The sequence below is a fragment of the Balaenoptera ricei genome, chromosome 7 (assembly GCF_028023285.1).
Source record: "Balaenoptera ricei isolate mBalRic1 chromosome 7, mBalRic1.hap2, whole genome shotgun sequence".
In the NCBI taxonomy this organism is placed as follows: domain Eukaryota; kingdom Metazoa; phylum Chordata; class Mammalia; order Artiodactyla; family Balaenopteridae; genus Balaenoptera; species Balaenoptera ricei.
Genome location: NC_082645.1, coordinates 58,681,382 through 58,697,786, shown reverse-complemented (window position 1 = coordinate 58,697,786; position 16,405 = coordinate 58,681,382). Strand labels below are relative to the sequence as shown.

Here is a 16,405-nt window from a genome sequence, read left to right as displayed (position 1 = left end):
CTGAACCATGAAGAAATAGAAAATATGAACAGACCAGTCACAAGCACTGAAATTGAAACTGTGATTACAAATCTTCCAACAAACAAAAGCCCAGGACCAGATGGCTTCACAGGCGAATTCTATCACACATTTAGAGAAGAACTAACACCTATCCTTCTCAAACTCTTCCAAAATACAGCAGAGGGAGGAACACTCCCAAACTCATTCTACAAGGCCACCATCACCCTGATACCAAAACCAGACAAAGATGTCACAAAGAAAGAAAACTACAGGCCAATATCACTGATGAACATAGATGCAAAAATCCTCAACAAAATACTAGCAAACAGAATCCAACAGCACGTTAAAAGGATCATACACCATGATCAAGTGGGGTTTATCCCAGGAATGCAAGGATTCTTCAGTATACGTAAATCAATCAATGTGATACACCATATTAACAAACTGAAGGAGAAAAACCATATGACCATCTCAATAGATGCAGAAAAAGCTTTTGACAAAATTCAACACCCATTTATGATAAAGACCCTACAGATAGCAGGCAGAGAGGTAGAGGTAACTTACCTCAATGTAATAAAGGCCATATATGACAAACCCACAGCAAACATCATCCTCAATGATGAAAAACTGAAACCATTTCCACTAAGACCAGGAACAAGACACGGCTGCCCACTCTCACCACTATTATTCAACATAGTTTTGGAAGTTTTAGCCACAGCAATTAGAGAAGAAAAAGAAATAAAAGGAATCCAAATCGGAAAAGAAGAAGTAAAGCTGTCACTGTTTGCAGATGACATGATACTATACATAGAGAATCCTAAAGAGGCTACCAGAAAACTACTAGAGCTAATCAATGAATCTGGTAAAGTAGCAGGATACAAAATTAATGCACAGAAATCTCTTGCATTCCTATACACTAATGATGACAAATCTGAAAGAGAAATTAAGGAAACACTCCCATTTACCACAGCAACAAAAAGAATAAAATACCTAGGAATAAACCTACCTAAGGGGGCTTCCCTGGTGGCGCAGTGGTTGAGAGTCTGCCTGCCAATGCAGGGGACACGGGTTCGAGCCCTGGTCTGGGAGGATCCCACATGCCACGGAGCGGCTGGGCCCGTGAGCCACAATTGCTGAGCCTGCGCGTCTGGAGCCTGTGCTCCGCAACAGGAGGGGCCGCGATGGTGGGAGGCCCGCGCACCGCGATGAAGAGTGGTCCCCACTTGCCGCAACTGGAGAAAGCCCTCGTACAGAAACGAAGACCCAACACAGCCATAAATAAATAAATAAAAGAACGTGGATTTCTTTAAAAAAAAAAAAAAAAAAAAAAAAACCTACCTAAGGAGAAAAAAGAACTGGATGCAGAAAACTATAACACACTGAGGAAAGAAATTAAAGATGATACAAATAGATGGAGAGATATACCATATTCTTGGATTGGAAGAATCAACATTGTGAAAATGACTCTACTACCCAAAGCAATCTACAGATTCAGTGCAATCCCTATCAAACTGCCAATGGCATTTTTCACAGAACTAGAACAAAAAATTTCACAATTTGTATGGAAACACAAAAGACCCCGAATAGCCAAAGCAATCTTGAGAAAGAAAAACGGAGCTGGGGGAATCAGGCTGCCAGACTTCAGACTATAGTACAAAGCTGCAGTAATCAAGACAGTATGGTACTGGCACAAAAAAAGAAATATAGATCAATGGAACAGGATAGAAAGACCAGAGATAAACCCACGCACATATGGTCACCTTATTTTTGATAAAGGAGGCAAGAATGTATGATGGAGAAAAGACAGCCTCTTCAATAAGTGGTGCTGGGAAAACTGGACAGCTACATGTAAAAGAATGAAATTAGAACACTCCCTAACACCATACACAAAAATAAACTCAAAATGGATTAAAGACCTAAATGTAAGACCAGACACTATAAAACTCTTAGAGGAAAACATAGGCAGAACACTCTATGACATAAATCACAGCAAGCTCCTTCTTGACCCTCCTCCTAGAGCAATGGAAATAAAAACAAAAATAAACAAATGGGACCTAATGAAACTTAAAAGCTTTTGTACAGCAAAAGGAAACCATAAACAAGATGAAAAGACAACCCTCAGAATGGGAGAAAATATTTGCAAACCAAGCAACTGACAAAGGATTAATCTCTAAAATTTACAAGCAGCTCATGCAGCTCAATACCGAAAAAACAAACAACCCAATCCAAAAATGGGCAGAAGACCTAAATAAACATTTCTCCAAAGAAGATATACAGATTGTCAACAAACACATGAAAGGATGCTCAACATCACTAATCATTAAAGAAATGCAAATCAAAACTACAATGAGATATCATCTCACACCAGTCAGAGTGGCCATCATGAAAATACCTACAAACAATAAATGCTAGAGAGGGTGTGGAGAAAAGGGAACCCTCTTACACTGTTGGTGGGAATGTAAATTGATACAGCCACTATGGAGAACAGTATGGAGGGTCCTTAAAAAACTAAAACTAGAACTACCATACGATCCAGCAATCCCACTACTGGGCATATACCCTGAGAAAACCATAATTCAAAGAGTCATGTGCCACAATGTTCACTGCAGCTCTATTTACAATAGCCAGGACATGGAAGCAACCTAAGTGTCCATTGACAGATGAATGGGTAAAGAAGATGTGGCACATATATACAATGGAATATTACTCAGCCATAAAAAGAAACGAAATTGAGTTATTTGTACTGAAGTGGATGGACCTAGACACTATCATACAGAGTGAAGCAAGTCAGAAAGAGAAAAACAAATACCGTTTGCTAACACATATATATGGAATCTAAAAAACAAAACAAAGAAACAAAATGGTTCTGAAGAACCTAGGGGGAGGACAGGAATAAAGACGCAGACGTAGAGAATGGACTTGAGGACACAGGGAGGGGGAAGGGTAAGCTGGGACAAAGTGAGAGAGTGGCATCGACATATATACACTACCAAATGTAAAATAGATAGCTAGTGGGAAGCAGCTGCATAGCACAGGGAGATCAGCTCGGTGCTTTGTGTCCACCTAGAGGGGTGGGATAGGGAGGGTGGGAGGGAGACGCAAGAGGGAGGGGATATGGGGATATATGTATATGTATAGCTGATTCACTTTCTTATAAAGCAGAAACACACCATTGTAAAGCAATTATACTCCAATAAAGATGTTAAAAAATAAATAAATAAATAAAGATTTTTTAAAATGCTAAAAATAAAGACACAATAGCTTTAATTTACCTAATTATTTTTCTCTATAATTTTTCAAAATGCCTTTCTATTACCTTCTTGAAATAAAAAAGAATCACACTAAGTAAATCAGTTTTGCCACTTTTGTTCCTTAAAACTAAAAGAAAATGAAAATGACCAACAGCCAATAAGCCCTACACTTTAGGGTTATTTCCCAGTTGTGTTATAATAAGAACTGAAACGGTCAATTATACAGTCATATAAGTGATATCACATAAAGGAAAGACATGTTATATTTCATATACAAAATAAATTTCAAAAAAATTTAAGTTTTACATGGAAACAAACACATTCTTCACGGATATATTTATCTTAAATATACAAAATATTGTTGGATTAATATCATATTGCACATAACATTTCAGAAATTAATTTATAAGAAAATGATTTTAATCTGAAGTTAAAGTGTATTTGTTATCTGGTACTATTCTTTTATTTAAATACACATTTCTTTAAACAAAGATTTTTAAACTGCCAAGAAACATTACAGCAATTCAGACATATTTCTAAGAAACTATAGAGACATTGTACAGGAACTCAAAAGCCAAATGAGGAGAATGAGATTATGAGAAAAAATAGACAGCAAAATAGGAAAGAGGAAAATTTAATAAAAATAGCTCTACAGGTATGGTTTTCATTTTTCAGCATGAACTACTCAAATTTATTTACTCAACAAATATATTCTGAATGCCTATTATGTGCCAGCACTGAGATAGATTCTGAAGATATAAAAGAGACACAGAGACAAAAATATCTTCCCTCAAGTAACTAAGAGTCTAGTAAAACCCTACAAAGCGAACAAATAGTTACAAAGCTACACAAAAAGCATAAAAAGAGGTTGCTAAGAAAGCAGAGAAAGGAGAATCTCAGACTATTTCCCCACGGGTTTTAGAGAAAGGTAGAGAGAGATGCTGAACTAAGTTTTGTTTTTCGTTTTTGTCTTTCTTGGGGTGGGGTGAGGGGAGGGGAGAATATGCTAAACTTCTACACTATAAACTTTCTTCAGAGGTATCTATGATGGTTCTTAAATTCAGCATATATCTATTACTGCAAAGTCTTGGCAAAAAGAAGTTTCAATTACACCCAATATCTGCATTTACACTTTGATGGTTATATGAACAAATATTTTCTCAAGATCAAAGACATTTATATCATTTTAAACTTGTTTTCAAAATGTTTAACTAAGCACAAATAAACTGAGCACAAATAAAAGGTGATATCCTATAATGTTCAACAATAGATTAACTAATGTTTTAAAATAGGAGGAAATAATACATTAAAAAATAGTCTATGACAATAATATATAAAACTGAATTCTCCATTAAAAAGATATCCTTCAAAATTTTTCAGCAATTATCAACATTTTAACTACTTTGTTAAATATTTACAAATGAAATTCATTTTACTTTGGCTGTTTTCCCAGTTGTCAAGAACACAGCAATATCACCACACTTTTTGTACCTACCCATCATCTCTGACATCAATTTTATTCTCTTAACTTGTGCCTCCTCTACTGCTTTAAAAGTAGAACAACACAAAACCAAGCTTTGAATTCTGCTGGTCAAAGAGCAACTAAATAAGTTTGTTATTTTTTTACGTTTATTTGTGATGTTTTATAAAATTTATTTTTATCAGATTAATGTCAGGTTTTTGGATCAAGATCTTGAGAACATAAATCTCAGCCAAATTATTTTTTTAATCTTAAAATATTTTCTCCTCTAAATATTGAGTATATTTCAATGAGAGCATATCACATTTGTGTTATAACTGAAATTTTTCTCTATAAACACAAGATATCCATTATTTTACTGACTAATATAACGTACTTACAATGCTGTGTATCTGTCCATTGCAGACTGCACGTCTCTACGGTAAACTGTTCGAAGAATGACCATGACGGGGTCAAACTCGTGATCCCAGACTTCAGCTATTATTCAAAAGAGAGTAGAAACAAAACACTGACTTCTTAGGAATAAAGTCAATCTCTAATGACTAATTACATTTAAGTATATCTTATATTTAAAAGATGGGAAAGTTTAATTTGATTATATATGTGCCTTAATAAGCTTGATGCAATGACCACTTTTCTAAATCAAAAATCATTATTTCATCATTATAATGTTCTCTTAAGTTCAGCAAGAACTAGTGAGCAAAAAGTTTTATAATGTGATAATGCCTCATCATAAAAGTTTAGCTCACTTTTTTTTGTAAAGTGCCAACAAGAAAGTAAGAAACACAATGCATTAACATTTTTGAAAGTATTCGAAGATAAAAATGTGAAAGCTAGATTAAAAAATTAATGAGCCGTTGATTTTCAAGAGCTTAGTTTATAAACACTTTTTGGTTTATAAAAGATTTTGTTCTTTTGCTATAATTGATAATTGATCTCCTTACCTTCTCCACAATTAGGAACCATTATCCCATGTGTGGTATATGTACAATTGGTGGTACACAAGATGATTTTAAGTATTAAGTGCACAAAGCTTATGTTAATAGCTATATAATTACATTAACGTGTACTAGAAAATTGCACATTGCAAATAAAACCTGTGATCTCATTAATACTCATGCTTAGGATGAGGAGAAGTTTAAAAATGTGAATCCATTTAAGAAAACGCAGCATACTAAGTATATAATAGTAGAGATGGTATCTGGATGTGATAAAAAATCTAAAACATGGCCTGAGAATAATTTTAGAAACCACTGCCTTAAGAGTGTCTCTTCCCTAGATAAAATTTTCTCCCCTCTCATTCTCTCCAGCAGAATTCTTAACATTTCTTAACATTTGAACCTTAAGCATCTCTCTACACATCTACTATAATTTCAACTTTCTGGCATTAAAAAAAAAAATGTTAACAACTGTCCCTATTTCATGTAACAGGCCATCTTAAATTATCCTAAGTATGATTTAAGATCCTTAAGATAGGCCTTCAAAAAGACATAGAACCTTTGTTATTAATTCTATTATCTGTTTTTGTCAGAATTATAAAACCATTGAAATGGAAGAAAACTTCAGTGATTAACTAACTGGTCCAGGAGGCTTCAGTGTTCCAAGAAGTTGGATTTCAACAGAGGTTTACCAGGGGCCACTTTAGGAGCAAGGAGATGGTAAAACAGATGAGAAGCTATGTCCACTAACCACACTCACTTTAACAAGAGTAGGTTTGCTTTTATTGCTTTTGTGTAACAGAGGCTTAGTTCACTTAAGGCTTAGTTCCCCAAAACTAAAGGCTTATCTTAAACACTTTTTAAAAAAGCTTAAAAATCACTCATCTATTCCAACTCACTCATTTTACAAATAAGAAGTCAAATCCAAAGATAAAACACTGACTTTCTCAATATCACACAACTGGCTAATACAACTCAGTACTGCATCTGAATATGACACCCAATTTCTTGATTCTAATCTTCAAATGTCCAGTGCTCTGTCTCAGTGTCTCAAACTTTATTGTGCGTGACAATCATCCTTTAGAGCTTGGTAAAAAAGCAGATTTCCAGAATTAATCCCCAGAGATCTGGATGAGAGCAGATTGGGGTTGAGGCATAGGAACCTGTATTTTAATAAGGACCGCGACTGAGTGACACAGGTTATGCTCACATCACACTTTATTAATAAGCGCTGCATTATACAAGAACATCACTCTACTTCTAAGCTCATCTAAATTTTCGATACCAAGTGTTCTCTACAAGAAAGAAATACTGTGCTTTTCCTTTAATGGAATACATTCCAACCAGAGACTCTGGATTGTTCTTGCTACCTTTGTGAACTCTCTGAAAAATCACACATGATAAGGTTTTGGTGTGTTTTACCAAACACGGTACATGCTATTTACAACTACAAAGTGGGCATCAGTTTTTCACTTAGACAATGAGTGCTGAGGGGGGCAAGAAACATGTAACTGCTACTTCCTTCAAAATTTTAACTTAGATTAATGAAAATGTGAAAGAGAAGAAAAGACCATGAATCAGGATTTCACCTATTTCTGGCTTTTGTCAAGCATGTCATCTACAAATCCAGGGGGAAAACTTTAGAAAACCAACCACTTACGGAAAAGGTTTCTATGTATTTACACAGGTTCAAAATGTATGAGAATGTTATCAGTATTCCACATAGATTTTTAACTGTTTCTAGTTAAAATTTGGGTAGTGAGAACTATTTCAAAATCAAATTTAAAGGGCAAATACATTCAGAATGTCTGTAAGTATATATTTTGCTTCATAATTTCTGGTTCATTTACAGTTCATTCACTTACAAAAATAAACTGGAGTTCATATATAAAGTTCCTTTTATAATTCAGAGTCATCTAAGAAGTCTTACTGTAATATAAACCATAGGTTTGTAAATAAATGGAACCAGTATCACTGTACACCATAAAAGACAAACATACATCTATAAGAAAGTTGAGGGGAAAAACCAAAGCTGAACAAATAAAAGGCAAACATTTTGTTTCAGTATACACAACGAACCTTCAGAAAACTGATATTTGAAAAAACACATTTATGTATATAAACATACCTTTAGGAGTATACATGCCTTGTTGCATAGAACCTCCAGGTTCAAAAACAGGAGCCTTAAAATCAGCTACAGCTGATAAAACTGATTCAAAGCTATAACTTCCTGGAATAATGCCACTTTTGGGATTTGGATTTTCTGGAATATGATGTATGTGTCAAGAAAAAAATTAATAACTAAAAGCCAGATATTTAATCTTACCAAGGTATTCTAGTTTCTAACTTCCCTTGCTAAAATATGCAGAGCAATTGGCTGTAATACATAAAGTCGGCCACAAGAGGGCTATATAATACAACAGTTCAATAATAACTTTTTATTAACTGAATTTTTAAGATAGCTTAATCTAGAAGCCTACTAATAAATTACATGCTGAAGTAGTTCTGAAGTATATTTCCCCCAAAACAAATTAATACAGTTTCAGGAATTAAAAAAAAAAACTTTTAAAATTAATCTCCATTTTCATCCTTTTGCAAATAAACTTGTACTTTCCCTTAGAAAATCAAACACAGTATACTACAAATCAGCCCAGATTTTTATGAGCAAAGATTATTTTTCCAAAAACACAAAATGTCATCCTCAAAATAAGAAGGAAAAAGATACTAAGCAAATTTTTTAAAAAGAAGAAAACCACAAAGATTCTTTCCTCTTGGTTTCACATTAAAGCTATGTAAAATTCTTCTAAATTCAAAGTTACAGAGAATGCTTTTGCTCTTTTACAGCACTAATACACAGTATATAATGGCTGAATGACATCATCAAACAGTATCAAATTGTTGGCTGCTTAAGAAAATCTTCAAGGTTATCAAATAGGCATTTCTAATAGGAGCTATTTCACAAAATTTAGTCAATTATTTCAAACATAATCATAATGTACAAATTAAATTTAGTCCAAAATTCACAAAATAAATTTTATCACAACATGATGATCTTTGTCTAAAATTTTATAAACAATAAATTAAAAAATAATAAAGTGTCCATTGTATGCTCAGTCCTATACAGAGAACCATAAGTTTTTAAAGTTTGTAGACAACAGTCTTTGCCCTTAAAAACCTCTTGGTTTACAACTGAATTCTAAGAAAAAAAAATCCTCAGAATGCTTAAAGCTCTGGTAATAATAATTATACCTCTAAATTTTAACCATGAATTCCAGCCTGGCTATAGAGATAAAGTAGACCTAGCTGCCTTTCACCAAGTGTCCAGCTCCCTTTCACTATTGTTGTCCTTAAAGGTCAGATCCTGAGGTGCCCAGAGCCACCAGTCCTGATGCCTAACCAAGGTCTAACAAGAGTACCCTGAGAGACGACAGAGACAAAAAAAATCTACCAGTGGTCTTGAACACAGAATTGAACAAACAATTGGAGTTTTTCTCCATATCATTTTTCAACTTCAAAAAAAAAGTTTTAATCAAAAAGTGATATATCTCTAATCTATAAATATTACTTACAACTTAGATCCTGCAACTAACAGAAAATTAAACTTTTAAAAGGATATGAGGTCCAGCAATGAACTATGTGTTCTGTCATTCATACACAGCTGGGCTACCATCTCTGCTCTGAGAATCTCATCATCAGACATTCCTAAAATTAAAAATAGAATTAATAAATCTGAATATCTATATATTATAAAGAAACAACTTACCACACAATTTATTAAGCGTAAATACCAAAAATGAGATGCTTCCAAAATTAAAGAGCAAAGAATACAATGCCCCAATATAACTGCAGTTTAACTACCCTGATATTTGCAGTTCCCTTAAGGGGTTTTTTAAAGGATATTCTAAAAGGAGTGTCAACGGTAATACATCCTTTCCTTTTTTTCCATAAGCCAGTTACTACCACAAGGAGAGGGGAGGAAAGGGAGGTTAATAGTTAATACCCAAGTATTTGTATTAGTGCTTTTTACCTAAATGTAAACGAAGACTCAAAAGAATCACAAGAAATGTAAGAGCGCCTTCTAACATGGATCTCTCATGCTCTGCATCAAGTACTGTGTTTTGATGTTGTGAAGCCATTGTCAACAAATCCACTACCTTAAATCTATTAAAAAAAATTTGAGACAGATTTTTTAAAGTTAAAACAAAATTAGTTTAAATTCCAAATACTTCCTAATACCTGTCTTAATAAAATTATGCTTACCTTTCAAAGACAGATGAAATAAAATAATCTGGATCAAGTCTAGATGCACAAACCTTTAAAAGACAAAAAATAAAACCCACAATCTTTATTTCTCAATATTCAGTTTTACTTCTTTTTTTCTTTTTCCAGCCACGCCACGTGGCTTGCAGGATCTTAGTCCCCCAACCAGGGATTGAACCCGGGCCACAGAAGGGAAAGCACCAAGTCTTAACCACTGGACCGCCAGGGATTTCCCTAGTTTTACTTCTTGTGTTAATCATGTTTTTTATTTTCTGTATCTTCTGATGTTCTAGCATCTAGGGGGGGCCCTACAGACCAGGAGAGAAACTACCCTTCTAAAGGCTAGCTAATTCCAAAAGACAACAAACAGCTTACCTGGGAGCGAGTCTCTCATATGCAAGTCACTCATGTCCTTTATTTAACTCACATACCAAGCCAATATTCCCCCTGGCCCCCTGCCCAGGGCAGGTACCAGATAGCCTTTATGCCCCAGAACCCACCAAGATTATTCAAACTAGCCAATCCTAAACTACTTCCCCTGCCCTGCTTTGCCGTTCCTATGGAAACCCCAATAAAGCTTCTGGTCTAGGATTTCCCCTCACTCCTTCTGCCTCCTGACCAAAATCTAACGCTTCCCCTCTGGTCCTGCGTAGTGTGGCATGCCTCCTTCCTTTGGAAATTATAAGTAATAAAATTCTTCTTTCAATAGCATTGACCTCTCCATGTCATCATTTAGTCACCTCTATAAATTAAAATCCCACAGGTACAAATGAGATACTTCTAAAGTACAACATCTGCATCATCAAGTTGGCTTACCTGTAATAGGTAAATGTCAGGATCAATCATGGAATTACAGAAATGAGACTGGACATAGGTCATGGCCTGTCCTTTGATTTGCAGACCATTTCTTACCCACATATTGCTATGGATTTCGGCAAGACTTGCCTAGTAAAACAAAAATTAAGTAAATTGGACAAAGAAGTCATCTAAAGTCAACCTTTATAAAATCATGTTACAATAAACAATCATTTCAAAATATTTCATAACTTAATCACAGCATAAGCCTGACATTCTGTCCAATGTTTAAGATATTCAATTCAAATATATTGTGAATTTTATGATGCTCATTATATTTTATACAGTCCCTTCTTCTGGAGTTTATACATGAGTCAGTTTTCCATGATGACTCCTGGATACATTTATAACAATATTCACTGAAATCTTTAATGAGGAATCACTGACAATTACATTTAACTTTTTCCACTTCAAAAAAAAAAAAAAAACATACATAATGCTTAAAGAAACACAGGAATAAGCATCAAACAAGCTAACTGTTCACTGTTCAACATCAATGAATATAATCTGTCTTTAATTCACCCTAACTCAACCTTCAATCTAGTCATTTTCTAAAATTCGGCAAGAGCAGATCAGAATAAATTTTCTTACTATATTAATATTTAATTCTTCATGTATTTATGTCCTGTATCAACTAAAACTAAGCACAGTCATAACTTTATCTCTTATTTGTTCCTAACTCCCAGAGGTAAAGTTCAATAATGATTAACAAATCTAAAATTTCCAGGAAAAATAAACTGAAGTGCAAATCCCTCTAATGTATATAAAAGGTGGTCCACAAAATCACAGTGTTAGAAATGAAAGAAACCACAGTGCATATGTAGGCTAATTCTTCTCTCTTTTCTCTCCTCTCACCTTATAGATGGGGAAACTAAGAATCAAGTAGGTGAATCACTCCAAACAACGTAGATAATAAAATAGTGGTGGCACCAAGGCTAGAATTTGTTGGGTCTCCTGACTCCCAAAACAGTATTGTAGTATGTTAAACGCCCCCATAAGTAAATATAGTGAAAAGAATTCCTGGGGAAATTATAACTAAATGTAAATCTCATTTAAAAACAAAAAACAAAAAAAACCCAAATATAATCTGGCAAAAATACAAAAACTAAATTTTTTTAAAAATTTCAAACATTTTGGCTATAATAACAATGATAAAGGCATACAAATAAAATAAAGGAAGAATCACTTAACCAAGGAATTCAAAACCTTGTAAAAGCCTGAAAACATACCTGAATTTGGAGTGGATGAATCATTAGTTTCATTAACATTTCCTGATCTGGTAAAACAGAATCCAAATCTAGTTCTTGACATTTCACAGCCTAAAAATTATGATAAAAAATGTTACTAATTCAATACGTATTTCCCAATATTCAAAAAACAAACAAACAGAGTTGTTTAATGACACTCTTACCTTACTCAAAAACATAGCATAATAACGATGTAGTGGCAGATGAAAAGTGACTTGGTTAGGTGCTGGCTGGAAATAAACAAACAAAATCCACAAGTCAAAGAATCCTTTACCGAATTCAAAGAAGGTTTTAAAATGCTAAAACCACACTTTCACCTTGATTTATTCCCCTATACTTTCTAATCAGAAAGTACAATTTTAGAAGTTATAGCTTAAAAACCCACTGTAGATAAAATTATTCCATTTTAAATGTAAGTTCCTTAAAGGCAGAAACTGTATACTCCTCAACATTGAATCCTCTGAAGCATCTAGCACAGAACAAGGGATGGAATAGATTTCCCTTTACAGTAGGCCATTTGGGAATCTTCAAATGCATGCATACCAAACATGACGATAGTAACAAGAACAATAATTACAGCTAACATTCACTGAGCACTTACTATGTGCCGGTCACTGTGCTAATAAGCACTTTATTCAGATTTAGTTTAATCCTAGGAGAACCCAATGGGGTAGAAACTGAATATTCCATTTTATAAATAGGGAAATTCAAGTTTAAAAAACTTAAGTAACTTCCTAAAGTTAACAAGTAGTGAACTGAAAAGCTAGCCTGAACTCCGCTGTTACATTCAGAACGGTAAGAGGCTCTGACTACAGCCCTAAACTAAGGTGCAGTTAAAAGGCTTACCTAGTTGGGTGAGATGCTCCCCATATCAGTGGTGAACACACAGTTTCTATAGGAAAGCTTAGTACAGTATACATCAAAGACCTTTGGTATCCTTGTGAATATTATAAAAACTGTATTTTAAATCTGTGACTCCCACGGGTCACGCTATCACTACAGGGAAAAAGTACAACACAGTTGTCCTTCTCAAACAGACAAGAAAAATTAAAAGGTATTATTTGTTTTTAATGCTTCTATAAGTTTTTAGTAAAGTTTTCTCCTGTTAAAAAGTTTTACCCAAAACACTCAAATACCAGTATAGAGTTATAAAGATGTGCAATATGTCCCCATCCCTGAAACAGTCTTTTCCAAAACCGATATGAGGAAAAGATCTTCCTCAACATGTGAATAAATGTCTAAAGAAAGTTGTTCTAATAAATAAACGTTTGGCTTCCATAAAAAGGAAGGAATTTCTGACACACACTGCAATATGGATGAACCTTCAAGACATTATGCTAAGTGAAATAAGCCAGTCACAAAAAATAGATATACTGTATGATTCCACTTATATGAGGTACTTACAGTACCTTATAGAGACACAAAGTATAATGATGGTTGTCAGAGGCTGGGAGGAAGGGAAAATGGGGAGTTTATTGGGTATAGAGTTTCAGTTTTGCAAAACAAAAAGTTCTGGAGGTTGGGTGCACAACAATGTGAATACACGACTGAACTGTATACTTTAAAAAAGGTTAGTAAGATGATAAATTTTATTTTATATGCATTTTACCACAATCAAAAATAAAATTAAAATAAGTTTGCCCTCCATTACTATAATCATTTTAGTAACAAACTATACTAACTAGCTGAATCAGAATCTCCTGCCATTTCCTTCGAAGGCAGGCATCAAGAACAGTGGTTAAGAGCAGACTCTTAAAAGCTGGATTTGCAGGAGTTCAAATCCTGATTCTGCCACCTACAGCTGTAAAACTGTGAGCAAGTTACTTAACTTCTCTGTGTCTAAGTTGCCTGACCTGTAAAGTGGAGATAATAAGCAGTTGGATGGCTGTGAGGATCAAGTAAGAGAACATAGTACCCAACACACATTTCTATTAATTACTAAGCCATAGACTCTATCTTGTCTTTTAAGGCTTGAGCATATGCTAAACACACACTCTACTACAGTGTTATATTCCATAATCCCATCTTGTCTAATGTCACAAATTAGTCACTTGAAAAACTCTTCTTCCACTCCTTCCATATATACTGAGGTGGTCCTCAGATTCCATTCTTAGCTTTCTACTCTTCTTATTCTAGGTGACTTTATCCAGTTCATAGCTTCAATTGCCAACCCAAGATGACTCCCAAATCTCAGCAGAAATCTCACTCCTGAACTTCAAACCCTACATTCAAGTGTTTACTGAATATCAACACTTAATATCCCGTGGGGACCACAAATACACTGTGTCCAAACCAAACTCAGCATCTTTGCCCTAAAACTCAATCCTCCTCAATGTTTCTTCTCCAAATTCCCAGTAATACAAATCTGAAATGTAGACTCCTTCCTTCTCTCAAACCTCCTACCTTTCATAAGGCACCAAAGTGTGTCTGATTTTCTAAATACCTCTTAACTTTACTTCCTCCTCTCTTTCCATACTGCCCCTAACTAACCTTAGCTCAGGCCCTCAACATTTAGTGCCTAGATTTCAGTGCTAGGCTTTGCTTCTATTCTTACCCTCTGTAAGAAACTTTCTGTGGTATCTGCCTAGCTCACAACCTTCCCCATCTTCTCAGAATGTCCCTTCCTACACCACCTTCCAAATACACACAGGGACTGGAGCCTGACAGTCAAGTTACAGTAGCCACATCTGACTGGATCAGGGCAGTAGATACCTAACCCATCGTGGGCAATGAGGCCCTCTCTTCACTTGAAAACTGAACTAGATTTAAAGACATCTGCAGAGAGTCTTAGAGTATGGCTGAAACTGCAATATTAGGCAACTGTAGGAAGGTAATATTTAACCACATAGGCAAAAAAGCACAGAAAACCAATCGACAGAAAGGGAAGAAAAAATGAGGCAGAAAGGCCAAAGCAAAAGCAAGAGACAGGAGTTCCTGTTCAGCTTTCCACTCAGTTCCTGAAGTCCAGGTGCCATACGATCCCTGAAAGACCTCTCTGTACTCATAATAAATTATTCCTCCTTTAAATTAGGCTGCCTCAAAAATGCTTTTTTCCTTGTATTCAAAAGAACCTTAATTAGTACATCTATTTAAACCTTGATATATTGCCAGGAGGTGGTCTTACCAAAACATTAATTTAACCTTGTACTTCTCCATTCATCATCTTTTAATGGCTCCCTATAGTTTTAACTTCCTTTAACCTTCTGACTCTTGAGAGACAGGGCTTACCTCTCCAGCCTCATCTCCTGTCATATAAACTCATGCACCATAGGTAGCGCCTTTGTATATGCCTTTCCCTCTGCCTCAAATACTATACATCCTTGCTCCCACTGGATTAACATACCTTTAAGACTTTGCTGAAGTGACATTTCTGCTAGGAAGCTTTTCCTGAGTCCCTCACGGTAAATCAGATGCTCCACTCTATTCTCCTCCATAGCACCTTGGTCACAACTTTACAGAAGCCCTCTGATCAAATCAGCCATTTATTTGTCTTCCATTTCCTTAAATTGGGCACCGTTTCATCACTGTATCCCCAGTGTTTAGAACATAGTAAACATTCGATAAATATTTGCTGGATGAACACATGTTCTACTTCCATCTTATAAGAGACGACTCTAATCAAACCACTCATAAACGTTGCTATATACTCATAAATGTTGCTCTGCTACATACTCATAAATGATATTCAGTATTTGAGGATTCTTAAATGGCCCGTACTTTGGGAAAATTTATTCCATCCTGTCTTTCTAAGTGACTGTTTGATTTGGCTTAATCCAGTTCAAAAAAATATTATTTGCTTATTCTGTGCTGGATTACTGCAATAACTTCTGACCTCCACTCTCAAGGCTGAAAGAAGAACAAATATTTATCACACATAAAATATGTGCCTCTTAGTCAATCCTCATTGGCTAATATTATTATCTTGAATAAACAGATGAGGAGATGGACTCGGCAATGCTTTAAAAAAAAAACAAAAACTGTCCAAGACCAAGATCACATAGTGTCCACTCAGGTATGCCTGACTCTAAAGCTCCTTCCACTGCCAAAGCCAGTACAGTTGAAATACGACCAGACGAGAAGTTGAGAGATGTGGGATCTGGACCCAGAAATACCAGGAGTTTGCCATACAACTAGAGGCAAGTCATTTAATATCTCTGCATCTCCATTTTACATCTGAAAAAAAGGGAGTGATAATAATATCTTCCCTACTTCACAGGGTTGTTTTGAGAAACAAATATATCAAAGCACTTTAAGAAAGAAGAAACTTTTAAACATCGTAAAAGATATATTGGTTCATTCCTTAAATTCTACACTTATTTTCTTTTCTATTAAAAATCTATAGAAATTTTTGCAACATTCGGGACTTCCCTGGTG

General features: G+C 34.9%; 1 protein-coding gene across 6 annotated transcripts in view; it reads right to left on the bottom strand.

Annotated features, from left to right (window-relative positions):
• UBR3 (ubiquitin protein ligase E3 component n-recognin 3) overlaps positions 1–16,405 on the bottom strand; it is a 225,790-nt gene that overhangs the window by 121,290 nt on the left and 88,095 nt on the right. For all 6 annotated transcript variants that reach the window (XM_059928068.1, XM_059928071.1, XM_059928069.1 and 3 more), the window contains exons 12-19: positions 12,196–12,261; positions 12,014–12,103; positions 10,746–10,874; positions 9,930–9,982; positions 9,697–9,830; positions 9,286–9,371; positions 7,798–7,939; positions 5,112–5,208 (exon numbers count right to left, since the gene is read on the bottom strand). In XM_059928068.1, the coding sequence (XP_059784051.1) occupies positions 5,112–5,208; positions 7,798–7,939; positions 9,286–9,371; positions 9,697–9,830; positions 9,930–9,982; positions 10,746–10,874; positions 12,014–12,103; positions 12,196–12,261 (797 nt within the window). The remainder of the gene's footprint in view (positions 1–5,111; positions 5,209–7,797; positions 7,940–9,285; positions 9,372–9,696; positions 9,831–9,929; positions 9,983–10,745; positions 10,875–12,013; positions 12,104–12,195; positions 12,262–16,405) is intronic.